This window comes from Tachyglossus aculeatus, chromosome 16 (assembly GCF_015852505.1).
Source record: "Tachyglossus aculeatus isolate mTacAcu1 chromosome 16, mTacAcu1.pri, whole genome shotgun sequence".
Taxonomy (NCBI): Eukaryota; Metazoa; Chordata; class Mammalia; order Monotremata; family Tachyglossidae; genus Tachyglossus; species Tachyglossus aculeatus.
The window spans coordinates 2,496,571-2,523,809 of record NC_052081.1 but is presented as its reverse complement, the minus strand read 5'-3'; the positions used below and the strand labels follow the sequence as shown (position 1 = coordinate 2,523,809).

The window sequence follows — 27,239 nt, the reverse complement described above, 5'->3', positions numbered from 1 at the left end:
CCGCCACTTGCCAGCCGGGTGACTTTGAGCCCGCTGGCGGGTAGGGACCGTCTCTGGATGTTGCCAACTTGGACTTCCCAAGCGCTTGGCCCAGTGCTCTGCACACAGTAAGCGCTCAATAAATACGACTGAGTGAAGTCACTTCTCCAGGCCTCAGTTCTCTCATCTGTAAAATGGGGCTTAAGACCCGTCAGCCCCCCGTGGCACAACCTGATCACCCTGTATCCCCCCCAGTGCTGAGAACAGTGCTTCGCACATAGTAAGCGCTTAACAAATGCCATCATCATCATTATTATTATTATTAACAAATAATTGAGAATCAGCTCAGTGGAAAGAGCCCGGGCTGGGGAGCCGGAGGCCGTGGGTTCTAATCCCGGCTCCGCCGCTTGTCAGCTGGGTGACCTTGGGCAAGTCACTTCACTTCCTCAGTGACCTCGGCTGGAAAACGGGGATGAAGACTGGGAGCCCCCCGGGGGACAACCTGATCGTCTTGTAACCTCCCCAGCGCTTAGAACAGTGCTTGGCGCATAGTAAGCGCTTAACAAATGCCATCATCATCATCATTAGGCCGCGCCGCTTCTCTGGGCGAAGGGCCGTGACCCCGGGAGGGAGGGGGCCGGGGGCCGGGGCCCGGGTGACCCCCGTTTGCCCGCTAGCTGCTGGAGGACGCGGTGGAGATCATCACCAGCAAGCTGGAGCTGCAGGCCTTCCACCGCCTCGACGACTATATCAGGCTCATCAGCTTCTTCAAGAACGGAGACTCCGAATGTACGTTACCGCGGGCTGGAGGGCCGGGGTAAGGCCGAGACCTTCCCCCGCTAAACCCCCCTTTCCTCTTCTCCCACTCATCATCATCATCATCAATCGTATTTATTGAGCGCTTACTGGGTGCAGAGCACTGGACTAAGCGCTTGGGAAGTACAAATTGGCAACATCTAGAGACGGTCCCTACCCAACAGTGGGCTCACAGTCTAAAAGGGGAAGACAGAGAACAAAACCAAACATACTAACTAAATCATCATCATCATCACCATCATCAATCGTATTTATTGAGCGCTTATCGTGTGCAGAGCACTGGACTAAGCGCTTGGGAAGTACAAATTGGCAACATATAGAGACAGTCCCTACCCAACAGTGGGCTCACAGTCTAAAAGGGGGAGACGGAGAACAAAACCAAACATACTAACAAAATAAAATAAAGAGAATAGATATGTACAAGTAAGATAAATAAATAAATAAATAAATAAATAGAGTAATAAATATGTACAAACATATATACATACTCCCTTCTGCGTCGCCCCGACTCGCTCCCTTTATTCCTCTCCCCTCCCAGCCCCTATCCTATCCGCCATTTATTAGTATGGGAAGTACAAGTTGGCAACATATAGAGACAGTCCCATATATCAACGTCCCTATCCGCCATTTATTCATTTCATCATCAATCGTATTTATTGAGCGCTTACTATGTGCAGAGCACTGGACTAAGCGCTTGGGAAGTACAAATTGGCAACATATAGAGACAGTCCCTACCCAACAGTGGGCTCACAGTCTAAAAGACATTCATTTCTCTTCATATCTTTTAGACCGTGAGCCCACTGTTGGGTAGGGACCGTCTCTAGATGTTGCCGACTTGGGCTTCCCAAGCGCTTAGTCCAGTGCTCTGCACACAGTAAGCGCTCAATAAATTTTACTTTATTTTACTTATACATATCTATTCTATTTATTTTATTTTGTTAATATGTTTGGTTTTGTTCTCTATCTCCCCCTTCTAGCCTGTGAGCCCGCTGTTGGGTAGGGACGGTCTCTATATGTTGCCAATTTGTACTTCCCAAGCGCTTAGTCCAGTGCTCTGCACACAGGAAGCGCTCAATAAATACGATTGATCGATTGATTATTGCTAAGCACTTGGAACGTTAGGCCAATAGAACGGACACGTTCCCTGCCCACAAGGAGCTGACAGTAAACGCTTAACAAATACCATCATTATTATGTGAGCCCACCGTTGGGTAGGGACCGTCTCTAGATGTTGCCAACTTGGGCTTCCCAAGCGCTTAGTCCAGTGCTCTGCACACAGTAAGCGCTCAATAAATTTTACTTTATTTTACTTGTACATATCTATTCTATTTATTTTATTTTGTTAATATGTTTGGTTTTGTTCTCTGTCTCCCCCTTCTAGCCTGTGAGCCCGCTGTTGGGTAGGGACCGTCTCTATATGTTGCCAACTTGGACTTCCCAAGCGCTTAGTCCAGTGCTCTGCACACAGGATGCGCTCAATAAATATGATTGATTGATTGATTGATATCTGCCTCCCCCTCTAGACTGTCAGCTCCTTGTGGGCAGGGAATGTGTCCGTTCTATTGGCCTAACATTCCAAGTGCTTAGCAATAATCAATCAATCGTATTTATTGAGCGCTTACTGTGTCAACTTGTACTTCCCAAGTGCTTAGTCCAGTGCTCTGCACACAGTAAGCGCTCAATAAATACGATTGATGATGATGATGATGATGATGAGCACTGGACTAAGCGCTTGGGAAGTACAAGTTGGCAACATATAGAGACGGTCCCTACCCAACAGTGGGCTCACGTAATAATGATGGTATTTGTTCAGCGCTTACTATGTGCCAGGCCCTCTGCTCAAGAGAAGCAGCGTGGCTCAATGGGAAGAGCCCGGGCTTTGGAGTCAGAGGTCATGGGTTCGAATCCCGGCTCTGCCACATAGCTGCTGTGTGACCTTGGGCAAGTCGCTTAACTTCTCTGAGCCTCAGTTCCCTCAGCTGTAAAATGAGCATTAAGACTGTGAGCCCCCCGTGGGACAACCTGATCACCTTGTAGCCCCCCCCAGCGCTTAGAACAGTGCTTTATTATTATACATAATATAAATTATGAATTTATATTCATATAAAGTTATATATATAGTATAAATAGTATTTATATATATTTATATTTATATATTTATATAGTATAAATATAGTATAGTATATATATAGTATATATACATTTATATATATATATATATATCGTTAAGCACTTACTATGTGCCAAGCACTGTTCTAAGCACTGGGGAGGTTACAAGGTGATCAGGTTATACATATATATAATGTATATATACATTTATATAGTATAAATTATTACTCTATTTATTTTACTTGTACATATCTATTCTATTTATTTTATTTTGTTAGTACGTTTGGTTTTGTTCTCTGTCACCCCCTTTTAGACTGTGAGCCCACTGTTGGGTAGGGACCGTCTCTAGATGTTGCCAACTTGTACTTCCCAAGTGCTTAGTCCAGTGCTCTGCACACAGTAAGCGCTCAATACATTCGATTGATGATTGATTGATTGCACACAGTAAGCGCTTAACAAATGCCATCATTATTATTATGATTAAATACGAGTGAATAAACGAACGAATTTCTCTTGTCTCCTCAGACTACAAAGCCTTCCAAGAAGCCGCTGAGCATTTCCAGCCTTATATCAAATTCTTCGCCACATTCGACAAGGGGGTGAGTCTCAGACTCCGCCGTCAGGGACCCCCCAGCCGTCTACACGCTCCCTCCGTCCAGTCCCCAGACCCTCAGAGCTCTCAGGGGAATCAATCAATCTATTAATCCATATTATTTATTACTAATAATGATGATGGTATTTGTTCAGCACTTACTATGTGCCAAGCACTGTTCTAAGTGCTGGGGTAGATACAAGGTCTTCAGGTTGTCCCACATAACAATAATGATAATAATGACGGCATTTGTTAAGCGCTTACTATGTGCCAAGCACTGTTCTAAGTGCTGGGGGAGATACAAGGTCATCAGGTTGTCCCACATAGCAATAATAATAATAATGACGGTATTTGGTAAGTGCTTACTATGTGCCAAGCACTGTTCTAAGCACTGGGGAGGTTACAAGGTGATCAGGTTAATAATAATAATAATGATATTTGTTAAGCGCTTACTATGTGCCAAGCACTGTTCTAAGTGCTGGGGTAGATACAAGGTCATCAGGTTGTCCCACATAGCAATAATAATAATAATGACGGTATTTGGTAAGCGCTTACTATGTGCCAAGCACTGTTCTAAGCACTGGGGAGGTTACAAGGTGATCAGGTTAATAATTATAATGATGGTATTTGTTAAGCGCTTACTATGTGCCAAGCACTGTTCTAAGCACTGGGATAGATACAAGATCATTAGGTTGTCCCACATAACAATAATAATAATAATGACGGTATTTCTTAAGCGCTTACTATGTGCCAAGCACTGTTCTAAGCGCTGGGGTAGATACAAGGTCATCAGGTTGTCCCACATAACAATGATAATAATAATGACAGTATTTCTTAAGCGCTTACCATGTGCCAAGCACTGTTCTAAGCGCTGGGGTAGATACGAGGTCATCAGGTTGTCCCACATAACAATAATAATAATAATGACGGTATTTCAAAAGCGCTTACTATGTGCCAAGCACTGTTCTAAGCGCTAGGGTAGATACAAGGTCATCAAGTTGTTCCACATAGCAATAATAATAATAATGACAGTATTTGGTAAGCTCTTATTATGTGTCAAGCACTGTTCTAAGCGCTGGGGCAGATATAATGTCATCAGGTTGTCCCACATAGCAATAATAATAATAATGACGGTATTTGTTAAGCGCTTACTATGTGCCAAGCACTGTTCTAAGTGCTGGGGTAGTTACAAGGTCATCAGGTTGTCCCACATAACAATAATAATAATAATGACGGTATTTGTTAAGCGCTTACTATGTGCCAAGCACTGTTCTAAGCGCTGGGGTAGATACAAGGTCATCAGGTTGTCCCACATAATAATAATGAAATTGATAATATTTGTTAAGCGCTTACTATGTGCAAAGAACTGTTCTAAGCGCTGGGGGAGATACAAGGTAATCAGGTTGTCCCACGTGGGGCTCACAGTCTTCATCCCCATTTTCCAGATGAGGGAACTGAGGCCCAGAGAAGTGAAGTGACTTGCCCAAAGTCACACAGCTGACAATTGGCTCAGCAGCGTGGCTCAGTGGAAAGAGCCCGGGCTTTGGAGTCCCAGGTCATGGGTTCAAATCCCGGCTCTGCCACATGTCTGCTGTGTGACCTTGGGCAAATCACTTCACTTCTCTGAGCCTCAGTTCCCTCATCTGGAAAATGGGGATTAAGACTGGGAGCCCCACGTGGGATAACTTGATCACCTTGTATTCCCCCCCAGCGCTTAGAACAGTGCTCTGCACATAGTGAGCGCTTAACAAATGCCATCATTATTATTATTATTATTATTATTATTATTATTATTATTATTGTCCTCTCCCAAAGGCTTAGTAATGATGATGATGACGACGGCATTTGTTAAGCGCTTCCTATGTGCCAAGCACTGTTCTAAGCACTGGGGGGGGAAACTAGATAGTAATAATAATAATGGCATTTCAATCAATCAATCGTATTTATTGAGCACTTACTGCATGCAGAGCACTGTACTAAGCGCTTGGGAAGTCCAAGTCGGCAACACATAGAGACAGTCCCTACCCAACAGCGGGCTCACAGTCTAGAAGGGGGAGACAGAGAACAAAACCAAACATACTAACAAAATAAAATAAATAGAATAGATATGTACAAGATAAATAGAGTAATAAGTATGTACAAACATATATACATATATACAGGTGCTGTGGGGAAGGGAAGGAGGTAAGATGGCATTTGTAGTACAATCCTCCGCACACAGTAAGCGGTCAATAAATGCGATTTATTGTATTTAGGAATGAATTTAGGAATGAATGAGCTTAGGAGTGTGTTTAAGAAGGAATGAACAAATAGCATTTAAGAAGGAAAAAGGGGAGGAGGAGGCCGGGCCGGCCCCGGACGGGATGTCCATGGGAATGTCTCCCTCACGGCCGCAGGTCGCCAAGAAGCTCGGCCTGAAACCGAACCAGGTGGATTTCTACGAGCCGTTCATGGAGGATCCCGTCCCCATCCCCGAGAAGCCGTACACGGAAGAGGAGCTGGTGGACTTCGTGAAGCAGCATGGCCGGTACTTGGGGGCAGCGGGTTATCAATCAATCAATCAATCAATCGTATTTATTGAGCGCTTACCGCGTGCAGAACACTGGACCAAGCGCTTGGGGAGTCCAAGTTGGCCACATCTAGAGACGGTCCCGACCCAACAGCGGGCTCACAGTCTAGAAGGGGGAGACGGAGAACAAAACAAAACATATTAACACAATAAAATAAATAGAATAAATATGTACAAATAAAATAGAGTAATGTTTGTACAGATTTATTACTCTATTTATTTTACTTGTACGTATTTACTATTCCATTTATTTTGTTAATTTGTTATTTTGTTGATGATGATAAGAAGCAGCGTGGCTCAATGGAAAGAGCCCGGGCTTTGGAGTCAGAGGTCGTGGGTTCAAATCCCGGCTCCGCCAATCGTCAGCTGGGTGACTTTGGGGAAGTCACTTCACTTCTCCGGGCCTCAGTTCCCTCATCTGGAAAATGGGGATTAAGACTGTGAGCCCCACGTGGGACAACCTGAGCACTTTGTAACCTCCCCAGTGCTTAGAACAGTGCTTTGCACATAGTAAGCGCTCAATAAATACGACTGAATGAATGGAGAGGCAGCGTGGCTCAGCGGAAAGAGCCCGGGCTTTGGAGTCAGAGGTCACGAGTTCAAACCCCGGCTCCGCCAACTGTCAGCTGGGTGACTTTGGGCAAGTCACTTCACTTCTCTGGGCCTCAGTTCCCTCATCTGTAAAATGGGGATTAAGACTGTGAGCCGCAGGACAACCTGATCACCTTGTAACCTCCCCAGCGCTTAGAACAGTGCTTTGCACATAGGAAGCGCTTAATAAATGCCATTATAAATAAAATAAAATGAGTGTATGAATGCTGGGACCACTGGGGTAGCTCAGACTCACGCCAACTCTCGCCTCCTTTCTAGAGCCACGCTGCGAAAACTGCGTCCCAAGGATATGTTCGAGACCTGGGTAAGTCCAGGGTGGGATGGGGGGCTTTTTCCACCCTGGGATATCGGGCGGGGGGCTTTGGAGGTGGGATGAGCCGATCCCGGGAGACTCAGGGAGTTTAGTCGTTCAGTTCCGTGGCCGGGGGTGGGTGGAGGGTGGTTTGGGCCACCCAAACCACTAATTACTTCGAAGTAATTAGTGATGGTGGGATTTAGTAAATCCTTACTCCGGGCCCAGAGTCGTGCCAACCACTGGAACTGATAATAATCAAGTTTGACCCCAACTTGGGAGGGAATAATAATAATAATAATAATGGCATTTATTAAGCGTTTACTATGTGCAGAGCACTGTTCTAAGCACTGGGGAGGTTACAAGGTGATCAGGTTGTCCCACAGGGGGCTCACAGTCTTCAACCCCATTTTACAGATGAGGGAACTAAGGCACAGAGAAGTTAAGTGACTTGCCCAAAGTCACACAGCCGACAATTGGCGGAGCCAGGATTTGAACTCATGACCTCTGACTCCAAAGCCCGGGCTCTCTTCCACTGAGCCACGCTGCTTCTCAGCGTGGAAGAAGCTTCTCAGGGAAGGCAGGGATTTTAGGAAACCTGCGGCCCGGAGAAGTTAAATGTCTCCATTTCCGCTTCAGCCTCCTCGCTTGGCTCTCCCCACTCCAGTTCTTACTGGGCTCTGCTGCCCGGATCATTTTTCTAAAAAAAATAAAATAAAAATGTATCAATCAGTTGTATTTATTGAGCACTTACTGTGTGCAGGACACTCTACGAAGCGTGGCTCAGTGGAAAGAGCGCAGGCTTAGGAGTCAGAGGTTGTGGGTTCTAATCCAGGCTCCGCCACATGTCTGCTGTCTGTATGTTGCCAACTTGGACTTCCCAAGCGCTTAGTCCAGTGCTCTGCACACAGTAAGCGCTCAGTAAATATGATTGAATGAAATGAATGAATGCTGTGTGGCCTTGGGCAAGGCACTTTTAACTTCTCTGAGCCTCAGTTACCTCATCTGTCAAATGGGGATGAAGACTGTGAGCCCCCTTCCTTCCTCTCCCCCTCGTTCCCCTCTCCACCCCCCCCCATCTTCCCTCCTTCCCTTCCCCACAGCACCTGTATATATGGATATATGTTTGTACAGATTTATTACTCTATTTATTTATTTATTTCACTTGTACATATCTATTCTATTTATTTTATTTTGTTAGTATGTTTGGCTTTGTTCTCTGTCTCCCCCTTTTAGACTGTGAGCCCAGTGTTGGGTAGGGACCGTCTCTATATGTTGCCAACTTGGACTTCCCAAGCGCTTAGTTCAGTGCTCTGCACACAGTAAGCGCTCAATAAATACGATTGATGATGATGATGACAGCCTGATGACCTTGTATCCCTTCAGCGCTTTGAACGGTGGTTCGCACATAGTAAGCGCTTAGCAAGTGTCATTATTATTTTTCTAAAAAATGAAAAAAATCTACCAATGTTGTATTTATTGAGCACTTTCTGTGCACAGGGCACTCTACTAAGCGTTTGGGAGAGTACGATATAACATTCAATCCATGTTTTCCCATTCCTCTTCCAAAACCTCCAGCGGTTGCCCATCCAGCACTTAGAACAGTGCTTTGCACATAGTAAGCGCTTAACAAATACCATTATTATTGTTATTTTTATTATTATTATCCACCTCCACGTCAAACAGTAGCTCCTCACCGTTGGCTTTAAAGCCCTCAAATCCCCTCGCCCCCTTCTACCTCACCTCGCCAACCTACTCACTGGGCCTCCGTCTCCTCTAGCTCTCCGCTGACCCTCGTTTGCGTCCTCACGCTGGGCTGCCCCCCTCCCTTCACATCCGACAAGCGCTTAGTACAGTGCTCTGCACGCAGTAAGCGCTCAATAAATACGATTGAATGAATGAATCTGACAGACCACCCCCCTCCCCAGCTTTAAAGCTTTCTTGAAGACACGCGTCCCCCAAAAGGCCTTCTCTAGTCCCTTTCCCTTCTGCCTCACCCCTGCGTTTGAGCTCTTGATAGTCACCCCGCCCTCAGCCCCAAAGCACCTGTCTGTAATTGATAAAAATAATAATAATGGCATTTATGAAGCGCTTACTATGTGCAAAGCACTGTTCTAAGCGCTGCCTCACCCGTGTGTTTGAGCTCTTGATAGTCACCCTACCCTCAGCCCCAAAGCACCTGTCCGTAATTGATAATAATAATAATAATAATAATTGCATTTATGAAGCGCTTACTATGTGCAAAGCACTGTTCTAAGCGCTGCCTCACCCGTGCGTTTGAGCTCTTGATAGTCACTCCACCCTCAGCCCCAAAGCACCTGTCTGTAATTGATAATAATAATAATAATGGCATTTATTAAGCGCTTACTATGTGCAAAGCACTGTTCTAAGTGCTGCCTCACCCGTGCGTTTGAGCTCTTGATAGTCACCCCACCCTCAGCCGCAAAGCACCTGTCCATAATTGATAATAATAATAATAATGGCATTTATTAAGCGCTTACTATGTGCAAAGCACTATACTAAGCGCTGGGGCGGTTACAAGGTGATCAGGTTGTCCCATTGGGGGGGGCTCACAGTCTTAATTCCCATTAAGGTAACTGAGGCACAGAGAAATTAAGTGACTTGCCCGAAGCCACACCACTGGCAATTGGCGGAGCCGGGATCTGAATGGTCGTCTCCCCTAATAATAATAATAATAATCATAATGGCATTTGTTAAGCTCTTAATGGCCATCTCCCCCTCTAATAATAATAATAATAATGATGGCATTTGTTAAGGGCTTACTACGTGCAAACCACTGTTCTAAGCGCTGAGGAAGATACAAGGTGATCAGGTTGCCTGCCCTGCCAACTGTCAGCTGTGTGACTTTAGGCAAGTCACTTCGCTTCTCTGGGCCTCAGTTCCCTCATCTGTAAAATGGGGATGAAGACTGTGAGCCCCCTGTGGGACAACCTGATCACCTTGTAACCTCCCCAGCGCTTAGAACAGTGCTTTGCACATAGTAAGCACTTAATAAATGCCATTATTATTACTATTATTATTATTAAGGGGCATGTTTAGACTTCTGCTCACTCTGGCCAACCCTCCTCCATAAACGCTCTCACACATATTCGTGCATGGGACAGCAGCTGTATATATGTTTGTACAGATTTATCACTCTATTTTACTTGTACATATTTACTATTCTATTTATTTTGTTGATGTGCATTTAGCTTTAATTCTATTTCTGACGACTTGACACCTGTCTCCGTGTTTTGTTTTGTTGTCCGTCTCCCCCTTCTAGACTGTGAGCCCGTTGTCGGGTAGGGACCGTCTCTAGATGTTGCCAACTTGGACTTAGTCCAGTGCTCTGCACACAGTAAGCGCTCAATAAATATGATTGAATGAATCCCCCCCACACACACGCATTCATACTCTCCACACATAAACACGCACAAGTACACGCGTGCACTCACACACAAACACACGGCATGGCTGCTGATTTATTTTACTTGTACGTATTTATTCTACTTTTTTATTTTGTTAATATGTTTTGTTGTCTGTCTCCCCCTTCTAGACTGCGAGCCCGCTGTTGGGTAGGGACCGTCTCTATATATTGCCAACTTGGACTTCCCAAGCACTTAGTCCAGTGCTCTGTACACCGTAAGCGCTCAATAAATACGATTGAATGAATGAATGAATGAAAACAGAGCCGAATCCGACAGCCCAAAACCTTCCCCGAGACCATTTAACCCCCAGAGAGGCCTGGGCCTGGAGTTGGTGGGGGGCGTCTCCACTTGAAAGGACATTTTCCATTTAATCTTTTAGCATTTTGGGTGCTTTTGTCCTGCCTGAACTCCGAGGGGAAAAAAAAATTAGCATTTAGATAGGATTCTGCTTATATTGGAAGCAATTGAGTTGGAAACGGGGATCGAGAAAGGTGAAGAACACGGATTTTCCGTAGGGAAATTCCAGTGAGTCCAGGGCGGGGGGCTCAACATCAACAGCGGCCTGTGTTCAGATTCAGTTCCCAGAGCCTTCTGTGTGCCCAACCTCCGGGACCCCCTAGCCTTCTGCAGCTCCCAATCAATCAATCAATCAATCAATCATACTTACTGAGCGCTTACTGTGTGCAGAGCACTGTACTGAGCGCTTGGGAAGTATAAGTTGGCAACATATAGAGACAGTCCCTACCCAACAGTGGGCTCACCCACCCACCTCCCCATCCAACAATTCATTCAATCGTATTTATGGAGCGCTTACTGTGTGCAGAGCACTGGACTAAGCGCTTGGGAAGTACAAGTTGGCAACATCTAGAGATGGTACCAACCCAACAGCGGGCTCACGGTCTAGAAGCAGCGTGGCTCAGTGGAAAGAGCCCGGGCTTTGGAGTCAGAGGTCATGGGTTCAAATCCCGACTCCGCCGACTGTCAGCTCTGTGACTTTGGGCAAGTCACTTCACTTCTCTGGGCCTCAGTGACTTCATCTGTAAAATGAGGATGAAGACTGTGAGCCCCACGTGGGACAACCCAATCACCCTATATCCTCCCCAGCGCTTAGAACAGTGCTTTGCACATAGTAAGCGCTTAATAAATGCCATCATTATTATTAAGAGAAGCAGTGTGGCTCGGTGGAAAGAGCCCGGGCTTTGGAGTCAGAGGTTAGGGGTTCAAATCCCGGCTCTGCCAATTGTCAGCTGTGTGACTTTGGGCAAGTCACTTCACTTCTCTGGGCCTCAGTGACTTCATCTGTAAAATGGGGATTAAGACTGTGAGCCCCCCGTAGGACAACCTGATCATCTTGTAACCTCCCCAGTGCCTAGAACAGTGCTTTGCATATAGTATTCGCTTAATAAATGCCATCATTATTATTAAGAGAAGCAGTGTGGCTCAGTGGAAAGGGCACGGGCTTTGGAGTCAGAGGTCATGGGTTCAAATCCTTGCTCTGCCGATTCTCAGCTGTGTGACTTTGGGCAAGTCACTTCACTTCTCTGGGCCTCAGTAACCTCATCTGTAAAATGGGGATGAAGACTGCGAGCCCAACGTGGGACAACCTGATCATCTTGTAACCTCCCCAGTGCTTAGAACAATGCTTTGCACATAGTAAGTGCTTAATAAGTGCCATCATTAGAAGGGGGAGATGGACAACAAATACTGCAATTATTATTATTATTATTATTATTATCTGGGGCAAGTCACTTATTATCTCTGGGCTTGGGTTTCCAGAGCTGTAACTTGCTGCTTATTGTTCTATTGCCCTCTCCCAAGCACTTAGTCCAGTGCTCTGCACACAGTAAGCGCCCAATAAATACGACCGAACGAATGAAAGAACGAATTCATTCATTCAATCGTATTTATTGAGCGCTTACTGTGTGCAGAGCACTGGACTAAGCGCTTGGGAAGTCCAAGTCAGCAACATCTAGAGACGGTCCCTACCCAACAACGGGCTCACAGTCTAATAGGGGGAGATGGACAACAAAACGAAACATGTGGACGGGTGTCAATCAATCAATCAATCAATCAATCGTATTTATTGAGCGCTTACTGTGTCAAGTCCTATTCTGAAATAATTGATTCATTATTCTGAGTAATTCATTCTGAAATAATAGTAATGACGGTATTTGTTAAGCGCTTACTGTGCGCAAAGCATAGAAGTAAAGCTAGATCAATCGATCAATCGTCTTTATGGGGCGCTGACTGTGTGCAGAGCACTGTACTAAGCGCTTGGGAAGTCCAAGTTGGCAACATAGAGAGACGGTCCCTACCCAACAGTGGGCTCACAGTTTAGAAGGATGCACATCATTAACCAAATCAATAGAAAATCTGGACAAGTCAAATAAATATGACTCGGCCCTCTCAGAATACGGGTTTCCACCGGGCATGGCGGCTCAGACTGGAGTTTATGCAGAACCTTCCACTGGGAGGACTGGGATGGACTGGTATATATGTATATATATTTGTACATATTTATTACTCCATTTATTTATTTATCTTGCTTGTACATATCAATTCCATTGATTTTATTTTGTTAGTACGTTTGGTTTGGTTCTCTGTCTCCCCCTTCTAGACTGTGAGCCCGCTGTTGGGTAGGGACTGTTGCAACTTGGACTTCCCAAGCGCTTAGTACAGTGCTCTGCACACAGTAAACGCTCAATAAATACGATTGATGATTGATTGATGGACTGGTACTGACGTCGCCTCTGGTTCTCACCCCCTCAGGAGGACGATATGGACGGGACCCACATCGTGGCCTTTGCCGAGAAGGATGACCCCGGTAAGCGCCTCTCCCTCTCCGCCCCCCGACTGCTTTCTTTTCCTCCCCCATCCCAGGGCTGTGTCGAACTCGGGGCCGGTGATGTGGGGGTCCCGGGAAGACCCTCCGCCCTGCCGGGCTGTGCCCAGGAGGAGCTGAGGTCAAGGCCTAGTGGATAAAAATGATAATAATGGTATTCGTTAAGCACTTACTACGTGCCAGGAACTGTACTAAGCATGGATAATAATAATTGTGGTATTTGATAAGCTCTTACAATGTGCCAGGCACTGTCCTAAGCACTGATAATAATAATTGAGGTATTTGTTAAGCTCTTACAATGTGCCAGGCACTGTCCTAAGCACTGATAATAATAATTGAGGTATTTGTTAAGCTCTTGCAATGTGCCAGGCACTGTACTAAGCACTGATAATAATAATTGTGGCATTTGTTAAGCTCTTACTATGTGCCAGACACTGTACTAAGCACGGATAATAATAACTGTGGTATTTGTTAAGCTCTTACTATGTGCCAGGCACTGTACTAAGCACTGATAATAGTAACTGTGGTATTTGTTAAGCTCTTACTATGTGCCAGGCACTGTACTAAGCACGGATAATAATAATTGTGGTATTTGTTAAGCTCTTACTATGTGCCAGGCACTGGACTAATAGTAATAATAATAATAATGGCATTTATGCATTCATTCATTCATTCAATCGTATTTATTGAGTGCTTACTGTGTGCAGAGCACTGTACTAAGCGCTTGGGAAGTACAAGTCGGCAACATAGAGAGACGGTCCCTACCCAACAACGTGCTCACAGTCTAAGAAGGGAGAGACAGACAACAAAATTTATAATAATAATGATAATGGCATTTATTAAGTGCTTACTATGTGCCAAGCACTGTTCTAAGCACTGGGGAGGGTACAAGTTGATCAGGTTGTCCCACGAGGGGCTCACAGTCTTCATCCCCATTTTCCAGATGAGGTCACTGAGGCCCAGAGAAGTGAAGTGACTTGCCCAGAGTCACCCAGCTGACAAGCGGCGGAGCTGGGATTTGAACCCACAACCTCTGACTCCCAACCCCGGGCTCTTTCCACCGCTAAGCACTATTCTAAGCACTGGGGAGGTTACAAGGTGATCAAGTTGTCCCACGTGGGGGCTCACAGTCTTCATCCCCATTTTACAGATGAGGGAACTGAGGCATAGAGAAGTGAAGTGACTTGCCCAGAATCACCCAGCTGACAAGTGGCAGAGCCGGGATTTGAACCCATGACCTCTGACTCCCGAGCCCGGGCTCTTTCCACTGAGCCACGCTGCTTAAGCGCTGGGGTGGTTACAAGCAGATCGGTCCCACTTCGGGCTCCCAATCTCAATCCCCATTTTACAGATGAGGGAACCGAGGCCCAGAGAGGCGAAGTGTCTCGCCCGAGGTCACACAGCCGACAAGTGGCGGAGCCAGGATAATAATAATAATAATAATAATAATAATAATGGTATTTGTTAAGTGCTTACTATGTGTCAAGCACTGTAGGATGAGAATGCAGGTCCTTCTGACACTCAGGCCCAGGCTCTAGCCACTAGGCCAGGCTGCCTTTCCATGATGGCAGAATAATAATAATAATAATAATAATAATGGCATTTATTAAGCGCTTACTATGTGCAAAGCACTGTTCTAAGCGCCGGGGAGGTTACAAGGTGATCAGGTTGTCCCACGGGGACTCACAGCCTTCATCCCCATTTTCCAGATGAGGGAACTGAGGCTCAGAGAAGTGAAGTGACTTGCCCAGAGTCACCCAGCTGACAAGCGGCGGAGCCGGGATTTGAACCCACGACCCCCGACTCCAAAGCGCGGGCTTCTTCTTGAGAAGCAGTGTAGCTCAGTGGAAAGAGCCCGGGCTTTGGAGTCAGAGGTCATGGGTTCGAATCCCGACTCCACCACATGTCTGCTGTGTGACCTTGGGCAAGTCACTTCACTTCTCTGGGCCTCAGTTCCCTCATCTGTAAAATGGGGATTAAGACTGAGCCCCACGTGGGACAACTTGATTACCTTGTATCCCCCCAGGGCTTAGAACAGTGCTCTGCACATAGTAAATGCTTAATAAACGCCATCATTATTATTATTATTATTTCCACTGAGCCACGCGGGCATCGCCTTTCCCTGTGGGCCTCTGGCTCGTTTCCCAGTCCCCTGCAAACAGTGGGACAAAGACGCCTCCTGTCCCGGTTTGGGAAGAGAGGGAAAGCCCAGGAAACCCCTCCTGAAACCCCCATCGACCTCCCCCGTGAGCAAATTCCCTCGCATCCAGGGAATTTGAATGAATGAATATATATATTATTTTATTTTGTTCATATGTTTTGTTCTGTTTGTCTCCCCCTTCTAGACTGTGAGCCCGCTGTTGGGTAGGGACCATCTCTATATGTTGTCAACTTGTACTTCCCAAGCGCTTAGTACAGTGCTCCGCACACAGTAGGCGTGCAATAAATACGATTGAATGAATGAATGAATGAATATATGTATTAGTTTATTTTGTTCATATGTTTTGTTCTGTTTGTCTCCCCCTTCTAGACTGTAAGCCCGCTGTTGGGTAGGGACCGTCTCTATAGGTTGCCAACTTGTACTTCCCAAGTGCTTAGTCCAGTGCTCTGCACACAGTAAGCGCGCAATAAATACAATTGAATGAATGAATATATGTATTATTTTATTTTGTTCATATGTTTTGTTCTGTTTGTCTCCCCCTTCTAGAGTGTGAGCCCGCTGTTGGGTAGGGACCGTCTCTATATGTTGCCGACTTGTACTTCCCAAGCGCTTAGTCCAGTGCTCTGCGCACAGTAAGCGCTCAATAAATACGATTGATTGATTGATTGATTGACCGTCTCTATGTGTTGCCAACTTGGACTTCCCAAGTGCTTAGTCCAGTGCTCTGCACACAGTAAGCGCTCAATAAGTTTTACTTTATTTTACTCGTACATATCTATTCTATTTATTTTATTTTGTTAATATGTTTGGTTTTGTTCTCTGTCTCCCCCTTCTAGACTGTGAGCCCGCTGTTGGGTAGGGACTGTCTCTATATGTTGCCAACTTGGACTTCCCAAGCGCTTAGTCCAGTGCTCTGCACAGAGTAAGCGCTCAATAAATACAATTGATTGATTGATTGATTGACCATCTCTATGTGTTGCCAACTTGGACTTCCCAAGCGCTTAGCCCAGTGCTCTGCACACAGTAAGCGCTCAATAAATTTTACTTTATTTTACTCGTACATATCTATTCTATTTATTTTATTTTGTTAATATGTTTGGCTTTGTTCTCTGTCTCCCCCTTCTAGACTGTGAGCCCGCTGTTGGGTAGGGACCGTCTCTATATGTTGCCGACTTGGACTTCCCAAGTGCTTAGTCCAGTGCTCTGCACACAGTAAGCGCTCAATAAATACGATTGATTGATTGATTGATTGATAAATATGAATGAATGAATGTTGCCAACTTGGACTTCCCAAGCGCTTAGTCCAGTGCTCTGCACACAGTAAGCGCTCAATAAATACGATTGAATGACTGAATATGGAGAGAGGGAGCGCTCTGGGGCCTGGGCGGCTCGGCCTTGGGAATTTCTCACTTGGCAACTAGAAATCCCGTCCGACGAGCCGGGCAGGTCCACCCCCATCACGCTGGCAAGGCCCCAAGACCCCGGGGCCACCGGAGGAGGAACAGGATGGGTACGAAGAGGAGCTCACTATGGGCAAGGAATGTGTTTGCCAACTCTGTTCCAGTGTACTCTCCCAAGCCCTTAGGATCAATCAATCAATCGTATTTATTGAGCGCTTACTGTGTGCAGAGCACTGGACTAAGCGCTTGGGATAGTGCTCTGCACAGAGGAATCACTCAATCAATCAATCAATCGTATTTATTGAGTGCTTACTGTGTGCAGAGCACTGGACTAAGCGCTTGGGATAGTGCTCTGCACAGAGGAAGGACTCAATCATCAATCAATCAATCGTATTTATTGAGCGCTTACTGTGTGCAGAGCACTGGACTAAGCGCTTGGGATAGTGCTCTGCACAGAGGAAGCACTCAATCAATCAATCAATCAATCGTATTTATTGAGCACTTACTGTGTGCAGAGCACTGGACTAAGCGCTTGGGATAGTGCTCTGCACAGAAGAAGCACTCAATCAATCCATCAATCGTATTTATTGAGCGCTTACTGTGTGCAGAGCACTGGACTAAGCACTTGGGATAGTGCTCTGCACAGAGGAAGCACTCAATCAATCAATCAATCAATCGTATTTATTGAGCGCTTACTGTGTGCAGAGCACTGGACTAAGTGCTTGGGGTAGTGCTCTGCACAGAGGAAGCACTCAATCAATCAATCAATCTTATTTATTGAGCGCTTACTGTGTGCAGAGCACTGGACTAAGCGCTTGGGATAGTGCTCTGCACAGAGGAAGGACTCAATCATCAATCAATCAATCGTATTTATTGAGCACTTACTGTGTGCAGAGCACTGGACTAAGCGCTTGGGATAGTGCTCTGCACAGAGGAAGCACTCAATCAATCAATCAATCAATCGTATTTATTGAGCGCTTACTGTGTGCAGAGCACTGGACTAAGTGCTTGGGGTAGTGCTCTGCACAGAGGAAACACTCAATCAATCAATCAATCTTATTTATTGAGCGCTTACTGTGTGCAGAGCACTGGACTAAGCGCTTGGGATAGTGCTCTGCACAGAGGAAGCACTCAATCAATCCATCAATCGTATTTATTGAGCGCTTACTGTGTGCAGAGCACTGGACTAAGTGCTTGGGAAGTCCAAGTCGGCCAACGTCTAGAGACGGGCCCGACCCAACAGCGGGCTCACGGTCTAAAAGGGGGAGACAGACAACTAAACCAAACATACTAACAAAATAAAATAAATAGAATAGATATGTACAAATTGAGTAATAAATCCGTACAAACATATATACAGGTGCTGTGGGGAAGGGAAGGAGGTAAGGCGGGGGCCTGATTGATTCTGGACTGTGAACCCCTTGTCAGGGAGGGACCGTCTCTAAATGTTGCCAACTTGCACTTCCCAAGCGCTTAGTACGGTGCTTTGCACATAGTAAGCGCTTAACAAATGCCATTTTTATTATTATTATTAGTGATGGATTGAGAAACGATTGAATGAATGCTGTGGGGGGGTCCGGGGGTGCCGGTAATAGTAATAATAATAACGATGGCATTTATTAAGCGCTTACGTGGCTCAGTGGAAAGAGCCCGGGCTTTGGAGCCACAGGTTCAAATCCCGGCTCCACCAATTGTCAGCTGTGTGACTTTGGGCAAGTCACTTCACTTCTCTGGGCCTCAGTTCCCTCATCTGGAAAATGGGGATTAAGACTGTGAGCCCCCCGTGGGACAACCTGATCACTCTGTAACCTCCCCAGCGCTTAGAACAGTGCTTTGCACATAGTAGGTGCTTAATAAATGCCATTATTATTATTATTATTACTATGTGCAAAGCACTGTTATTATTATTATGTAGGAGGCGGAGCTGGGTAGCGCAGGCCGCAGCTTGCTGAGGTTCGAATGCGCGGGTGGCCTGTAGGGGGCGTGGTCCTCGGGGCGTAACCTAGGCAACGTGGCCACGCCCCCTCCCCGGCGCGCCCGCGTAGCCATGGAGACGCTCGGCCCATCGTGGGCTGCCGCGAGGGGCCGCGGTGATTGGCCGAGCGGGCGTTTCGCCCGTGACGTCACGGGGTGGGCGGGGCTCCGTCCGAGGACGCGTCCATTCGACGGAGGGCGGGGGGGGGGGCGCGCCTGGAATCTCCCACGCGCCAGTTCCCCCCGGTTTGTATTTTTCGTTTGTTAACTTTATTGGTTAAGCGCTTACTACGCTCCAGGCGCTGTACTAAGCGCTCTTCGCGCTCATCGTTGTCGTCATCATCATCATTACAATGATGGTATTTGTGAAACGCTTACTATAATAATAATCATCATCATCATGGCATTTGTTGAGCGCTTACTACGTTACAATGATGGTATTTGTTAATAATAATAATAATGATGGCATTTATTAAGCGCTTACTATGTGCAAAGCACTGTTCTAAGCGCTGGGGAGGTGACAAGGTGATCAGGTTGTCCCCCGGGGGGCTCACAGTCTGATTCCCCATTTTACAGATGAGGGAACTGAGGCCCAGAGAAGTGAAGTGACTTGCCCAAAGTCACACACGTGACAATTGGTGGATTCGGGATTCGAACCCATGACCTCTGACTCCAAAGCCCGGGCTCTTTCCACTGAGCCACGCTGCTTACAATAATAATAATAATAATGATGATAATAATAATAATAATATAATAATAACGATGATGATGATGATGATGATGAGATGATGATGATGATATCTGTTGAGTGCTTACTATGTTCTAGGAACTGTACTAAGTCATCGTCATCATTACAATGATGGTATTTGTTAATCGATTACTATAATAATAATAATAATAATGATGATGATGATGATGATGAATGGCATCTGTTGAGCGCTTACTACGTTCCAGGCGCTGTACTAAGCGCTCTTCGCGCTCATCATCATCATCATTACAATGATGGTATTTGTTAAGCGCTTACTATAATAATAATCATCATTATCATAATGATGATGTCATTTGTTGAGCGCTTACTACGTTCCAGGCGCTGTACTAAACGCTCTTCATCCTCATCGTCGTCATCATCATCATTACAGTGGTGGCATTTGTTGAGTGCTTACTATGTTCCAGGCGCTGTACTAAGTCATCATCATCATTACAATGATGGTATTTGTTAATCGCTTACTATAATAATAATAATAATGATGATGATGGCATCTGTTGAGCGCTTACTATGTTCTAGGCACTGCACTAAGCGCTCTTCCCCCTCGTCGTCATCATCATCATTACAATGGTGGTATTTGTTAAGTGCTTACTATAATAATAATAATCATGATGATGATGGCATTTGTTGAGCGCTTACTACGTTCCGGGCATTGTACTAAGTCATCATCATCATTACAATGATGGCATTTGTTAAGCGCTTACTATAATAATAATAATAATAGTAATAATCATGATGATGATAGCATTCGTTGAGCGCTTACTACGTTCCAGGCGCTGTACTAAGTCATCATCACCATTACAATGATGGTATTTGTTAAGCGCTTACTATAATAATAATAATGATGATGGCATCTGTTGAACGCTTACTACGTTCCAGGCTCTGTACTAAGCACTCTTCGCACTCATCGTCGTAGTCATCATCATTACAATGATGGTATTTGTTAAGCGCTTACTATAATAATAATACTAATAACGATGGCATTTGTTAAGCGCTTACTATGTGCAAAGCACTGTTCTAAGTGCTGGGGGGGATACAAGGTGATCAGGTTGTCCCAAGGGGGGCTCACTGTCTTCATCCCCATTTAACAGATGAGGGAACTGAGGCACAGAGAACAATAATAATAATAATAATGGTACTTTTTAAGCGCTTACTATGTGCGAAGCACTGTTCTAAGTGCTGGGGGGATACAAGGTGATCAAGTTGTCCCACGTGGGGCTCAAAGTCTTCATCCCCACTTTACAGATGAGGTAACTGAGGTCCAGAGAAGTGAAGTGACTTGCCCAAAGTCACACTGCTGACAAGTGGCAGAGCTGGGGTTTGAACCCATGACCTCTGACTTCCAAGCCCGGGCTCCTTCCACTGAGCCACGCTGCTTCTTAACAAATAATGATGGTATTTCTTAGGCACTTACTATAATAATATGATGGTATTTGTTAAGCACTTCCCGTTGTTGGGTAGGGACCGTCTCTATATGTTGCCAACTTGTACTTCCCAAGCGCTTAGTACAGTGCTCTGCACACAGTAAGTGCTCAATAAATACGATTGAATGAATGAATGAATGAATATAATAATAATGATGGTATTTGTTAAGCACTTACTCTAATAATAATAATAATGATGGTATTTGTTAAGTGCTTAGTATGTGCCAAGCACTGTTCTAAGCACTGGGGTAGATACAGGGTAATTGGGTTGTCCCACGTGGGGCTCACAGTCTTCATCCCTATTTCACAGATGAGGTAACTGAGGCGCAGGTAAGTTCATTCATTCATTCATTCATATTTATTGAGCACTTACTGTGTGCAGAGCACTGTACTAAGCACTTGGGAAGTGCAAGTTGGAATTGATGATAATAATAAAACTAATAAGAATGGTATATGTTAAGCGCTTACTATGTGCCAAGCACTGTTATAAGCGCTGGGGTAGATACAAGGTGATCAGATTGTCCCAAGTTGGGCTCACGGTCTTAATCCCCATTTCTCAGATGAGGGAACTGAGGCACAGAGAAGTGAAGTGAAGGTCACACCCAGAGAAGTGGAGGAGCCAGGATTAGAACCCACGTCCTCTGACTCCCGAGCCCGGGCTCTTTCCGCTAGGCCACACTGGTACTATGTGCCAGCAGCGTGGCTCAGCGGAAAGAGCCCGGGCTTTGGAGTCAGAGGTCATGGGTTCAAATCCCTGCTCTGCCAGTTGTCAGCTGGGTGACTTTGGGCAAGTCACTTCACTTCTCTGGGCCTCAGGGACCTCATCTGGAAAATGGGGATGAAGACTGGAGCCCCACATGGGACAACCTGATCACCTTGTAACCTCTCCAGCGCTTAGAACAGTGCTTTGCACATAGTAAGCGCTTAATAACTGCCATCATTATTATTATTATTATGCGCCAGGTGTACTAGAGCACTGTAATAAACGCCTGGGAATGGTCTTCATCGAGCACGTGCTGCGTGCGGAGCATTAAACCAAGCGCTGTGATCAGGATGCCAGCCGTCGTCCCTGGCGAAGATGTTCAGGACATAGGCACCTTTCATTCATTCATTCATTCATTCATTCATTCATTCATTCATTCATTCAATCGTATTTATTCACTCATTCATTCAATCGTATTTATTGAGCGCTTACTGTGTGCACAGCACTGTACTAAGCGCTTGGGAAGTCCAGGTTGGCAACATCTAGAGATGGTCCCTACCCAACAGCGGGCTCACAGTCTAGAAGAGTGGGCTCACAGTCTAGGAGGGGGAGAAGGAGAACAAAACATATTAACAAAATAAAAGAAATAGAATAAATATGTACAAATAAAATAAATAGAGTAATAAATCTGTACAAAGATATATGCATATATACAGGTGCTGTGGGGAGGGGAAGGAGGTAAGGCTGGGGGGGATGGGGAGGGGAGGGAGAGCATCTGATGGGCAGATGACATTGTATTTCCCAAGCGCTTAGTACAGTGCTCTGCACTCAGTAAGCGCTCAATAAATACGATTGAGGGAATGAATGAATGAATGAATTAGACTGGGCCGGGTGACTAGCCCTCCGGAAGCCGGGAATATCGGTCCCCACAAACAGGATGAGATCCTGCAGGGATGAGGGACGGATAAATACACGCCGGGACCAGAATGACGGAGCCAAATAGAGAAGAAAAAAAGCTCCAGAGGCCCTAGGGAACCCCAGGTGGAGTTTTAGGAAAATTGTGGAGTGATTTTGTTTAAAATTAACATGGGCCAGGGGTTATTTAATGGGAAAATGGGGTGCAGAAATCGAGAATTAATCCTAATCTGCCCTGGCCGGGCTCTTGCTAGAGTCCGGAATGGGTCAAACTACCTTAAATACAAATATTAATTAATTAGTTCATTCATTCAGTCGTATTTATTGAGTGCTTACTGTGTGCAGAACACTGGACTAAGCGCTTGGGAGAGATACATACATACTGTGAGCCCACTGTTGGGTAGGGACTGTCTCTATATGTTGCCAATTTGTACTTCCCAAGCGCTTAGTACAGTGCTCTGCACATAGTAAGCGCTCAATAAATACGATTGATGATGATGATACTTAAAAGTGTGAGCCCCACGTGGGACTGGGACTGTGTCTAACCTGATTGACTTGTATCTACCATTTTGCTTAAAAGAAGCAGTGTGGCTCAGTGGAAAGAGCCCGGGCTTTGGAGTCAGCGGTCAGGGGTTCAAATCCCGGCCCCGCCAATTGTCAGCTGTGTGACTTCGGGCAAGTCACGTCACTTCTCTGGGCCTCAGTTCCCTCATCTGTAAAATGGGGATGAAGACTGTGAGCCCCACCCCCGTGGGGCAACCTGATTGCCTTGTAACCTCCCCAGCGCTCACAGTCTTCACCCCCATTTTCCAGATGAGGCCACTGAGGCCCAGAGAAGTGAAACGACTTGCCCAAAGTCACCCAGCTGACAATTGGTGGAGCTGAGATTTGAACCCATGACCTCCGACTCCAAAGCCTGGGCTCTTCCCACTGAGCCACGCTGCTCTAGGCTGTCAGCCCGTTTTGGGCAGGGAATGTGTGTGTGTTGATTGTTGTATTATCCTGTCCCACGAGTTTAGTACAGTGTTCTGCACACAGTGAGCGCTCAATAAATACGATTGGATGAGTGAATGAACAGGTGGGCCCACCCTCCACCCGATGCTCCAATCAATCAATCAATCAATCGTATTTATTGAGCGCTTACTGTGTGCAGAGCACTGTACTAAGCGCTTGGGAAGTACAAGTCGGCAACACCAAGTGCTTAGTCCAGTGCTCTGCACACAGTAAGCGCTCAATAAATACGATTGATTGATTGATTGATTGATTGAGGCAGGGGTTGGGGGAGTATTGGGACATCAGTCGGGGGCGTCAATCTCACTGCCCGCCCTTCCCCCCGGCACGGAGGGGTCCCTGGGCACCGGCTTCTGACAGGTCCTACCTCATGTGTATTTATTTATTTTACTTGTACGTATCTATTCTATTTATTTTATTTTGTTAGTATGTTTGGTTTTGTCTCCCCCTTTTAGACTGTGAGCCCACTGTTGGGTAGGGACTGTCTCTCTATGTTGCCAATTTGTACTTCCCAAGCGCTTAGTCCAGTGCTCTGCACACAGTAAGCGCTCAATAAATACGACTGATGATGATGACGATGTGAGCCCACTGTTGGGTAGGGACCGTCTCTAGATGTTGCCAACTTGGACTTCCCGAGCACTTAGTCCAGTGCCCTGCACCCAGTCAGCGCTCAATAAATCCGATTGAATGAATGAATGAATGCCATTCCAGATGGCTTTGAGTTCCTGGAGATCCTGAAGCAGGTCGCCAGGGACAACACGGACAATCCCGACCTGAGCATCGTGTGGATCGACCCAGATGACTTCCCTCTGGTGAGGAGCCGTTGGGAAGGGGCCTGGTCTCCCCGAACTCACACGGGCCCGGATTTCAGGGGAGTGGGGTGATCCCTGTTGGCCTCCCCGGGGGAGAGACAGGGATGGAGAGGGGAGAGTTGGGGGTGTTGGATCACTGGGGGACAGTCAAGGATGGGGAGGGGAAAATCGGGGGGATTGGGTGGTCCGTTTGGGGTCACCGGAGACAGTCAGGGATGGAGAGGGAAGAGTTAGGCGTGTTGGATGATCAGGGCTGGGTCCACCGAGGGAGAATCAATCATCAATCAATCAATCAATCGTATTTATTGAGCACTTACTGTGTGCAGAGCACTGGACTATGGGAAGTCCAAGTTGGCAACATATAGAGACGGTCCCTACCCAACAGTGGGCTCCCAGTCCAGAAGGCAGGAATCAGGAATGAAGAGGGAAGTCAGGGTGCTGGATGGAGTGTGTTCATTCATTCAGTCATTTAATCGTATTTATTGAGTGCTTACTGTGTGCAGAGCACTGGACTAAGCGCTTGGGAAGTACAAGTTGGCAACATATAGAGACGGTCCCTACCCAACAGCGGGCTCACAACCCAACAGTGGGCTCCCAGTCTAGAAGGCAGGAATCAGGAATGAAGAGGGAAGTCAGGGTGCTGGATGGAGTGTGTTCATTCATTCAGTCATTTAATCGTATTTATTGAGCGCTTACTGTGTGCAGAGCACTGGACTAAGCGCTTGGGAAGTACAAGTTGGCAACATATAGAGACGGTCCCTACCCAACAGCAGGCTCACAACCCAACAGTGGGCTCCCAGTCTAGAAGGCAGGAATCAGGAATGAAGAGGGAAGTCAGGGTGCTGGATGGAGTGTGTTCATTCATTCATTCATTTAATCGTATTTATTGAGTATTTATTGAATGGATGAATGTGTTTGTACATCTATATTACTCTATTCATTTTATTTGTACATATTTATTCTATTCATTTTATTGTGTTAATATGTTCTGTTTCGTTGTCTGTCTCCCCCTTCTAGACTGTGAGCCCGCTGTTGGGTAGGGACCGTCTCTAGATGTTGCCGACTTGGACTTCCCAAGCGCTTAGTCCAGTGCTCTGCACACAGTAAGCGCTCAATAAATATGATTGAATATGTTTGTATGTCTGTATTACTCTATTTATTAATTTTATTTGTACGTATTTATTCTATTTGTTTTATTGTGTTAATATGTTCTGTTTTGTTGTCCGTCTCCCCCTTCTAGCCCGTGAGCCCGCTGTTGGGTAGGGACCGTCTCTATATGTTGCCGACTTGGACTTCCCAAGCGCTTAGTCCAGTGCTCTGCGCACAGTAAGCGCTCAATAAATACGATTGAATGGATGGATGAATCTGTACATCTATATTACTCTATTTTATTTGTACATGTTTATTCTATTGATTTTATTTGGTTAATATGATTTGTTGTCCGTCTCCCCCTTCTAGACTGTGAGCCCACTGTTGGGTAGGGACCGTCTCTAGATGTTGCCGACTTGGACTTCCCAAGCGCTTAGTCCAGTGCTCTGCACACAGTAAGCGCTCAATAAATACGGTTGAATGAATGAATGAATGCACCTCTCCCGCCCCTTCCCTCCGCGGCGCGTTCCCGGGGTGCCCCGGAGGGTTTGGGGCATCAGCGGGCCCTGCTCAGAGAGGGACCCCCTGTCTCTGCAGCTGATCGCCTACTGGGAGAAGACGTTTAAGATCGATCTGTTCAAGCCCCAGATCGGCGTGGTGAACGTGACCGACGTAAGTAGTAATTAATAAGGAGAATTGTTAAGCGCTTGCTATAATAATAAGGATGATGATGGTATTTATTAAGCACTTACTACGTGCAAAGCACCATTCTAAGCACTGGGGAGGTTACAAGGTGATCAGGTTGTCCCACGGTGGGGGGCTCACAGTTTTAATCCCCATTTTACAGATGAGGTAACTGAGGCACAGAGAAGTTAATGGGCCAAACATCCGCCAAGCTATCAATCAATCAATCAATCAATCGTATTTATTGAGCACTTACTGTGTGCAGAGCACTGGACTAAGCACTTGGGAAGTCCACGTTGGCGACATATAGAGACGGTCCCTACTCAACAGTGGGCTCACAGTCTAGCTAGCTCTCTTCCTCCCTTCAAAGCCCTACTGAGAGCTCACCTCCTCCAGGAGGCCTTCCCAGACTGAGCCCGTCTCTATATGTTGCCAGCTTGGACTGCCCAAGCGTTTAGTACAGTGCTCTGCAAACAGCGCTCAATAAATACGATTGAATGAATGAATGAGCCCCCTTTTTCCTCTCCCCCTCCTCATCCCCCCTGCCCTACCTCCTTCCCCTCCCCGCAGCACCTGTATATATGTTCGTACAGATTTATTACTCTATTTATTTTACTTGTACATATTTACTATTCTATTTATTTTGTTAATGATGTGCATCTAGCTTTATTTCTATTTATTCTGACGACTTGACACCTGTCCACGTGTTTTGTTTTGTCGCCCGTCTCCCCCTTCTAGACCGTGAGCCCACTGTTGGGTAGGGACCGTCTCTAGATGTTGCCGACTTGTACTTCCCAAGCGCTTAGTACAGTGCTCTGGCACACAGCGCTCAAGAAATACGATTGAATGAATGAATGAAAGTTAATCAGGTTGGACACAGCCCCTGTCCCTCATGGGGCTCACACCCTTCATCCCCATTATACAGATGAGGGAACTGAGGCCCAGAGAAGTGAAATAATAATGTTGGTATTTGTTAAGCGTTTACTATGTGCAAAGCACTATTCTAAGCACTGGGGGGAATACAAGGAGATGAGGTTGTCCCATGTGGGGCTCACAGTCTT

General features: G+C 46.0%; 1 protein-coding gene across 1 annotated transcript in view; it reads left to right on the top strand.

The window, feature by feature from the left end:
• Window positions 1–27,239, top strand: part of CASQ2 (calsequestrin 2) — a 46,712-nt gene that overhangs the window by 18,396 nt on the left and 1,077 nt on the right. The window contains exons 4-10 of the mRNA XM_038758025.1: window positions 657–768; window positions 3,430–3,503; window positions 5,893–6,023; window positions 6,936–6,981; window positions 13,167–13,221; window positions 24,305–24,405; window positions 26,092–26,166. Coding sequence (XP_038613953.1) covers window positions 657–768; window positions 3,430–3,503; window positions 5,893–6,023; window positions 6,936–6,981; window positions 13,167–13,221; window positions 24,305–24,405; window positions 26,092–26,166 — 594 coding nt within the window. The remainder of the gene's footprint in view (window positions 1–656; window positions 769–3,429; window positions 3,504–5,892; window positions 6,024–6,935; window positions 6,982–13,166; window positions 13,222–24,304; window positions 24,406–26,091; window positions 26,167–27,239) is intronic.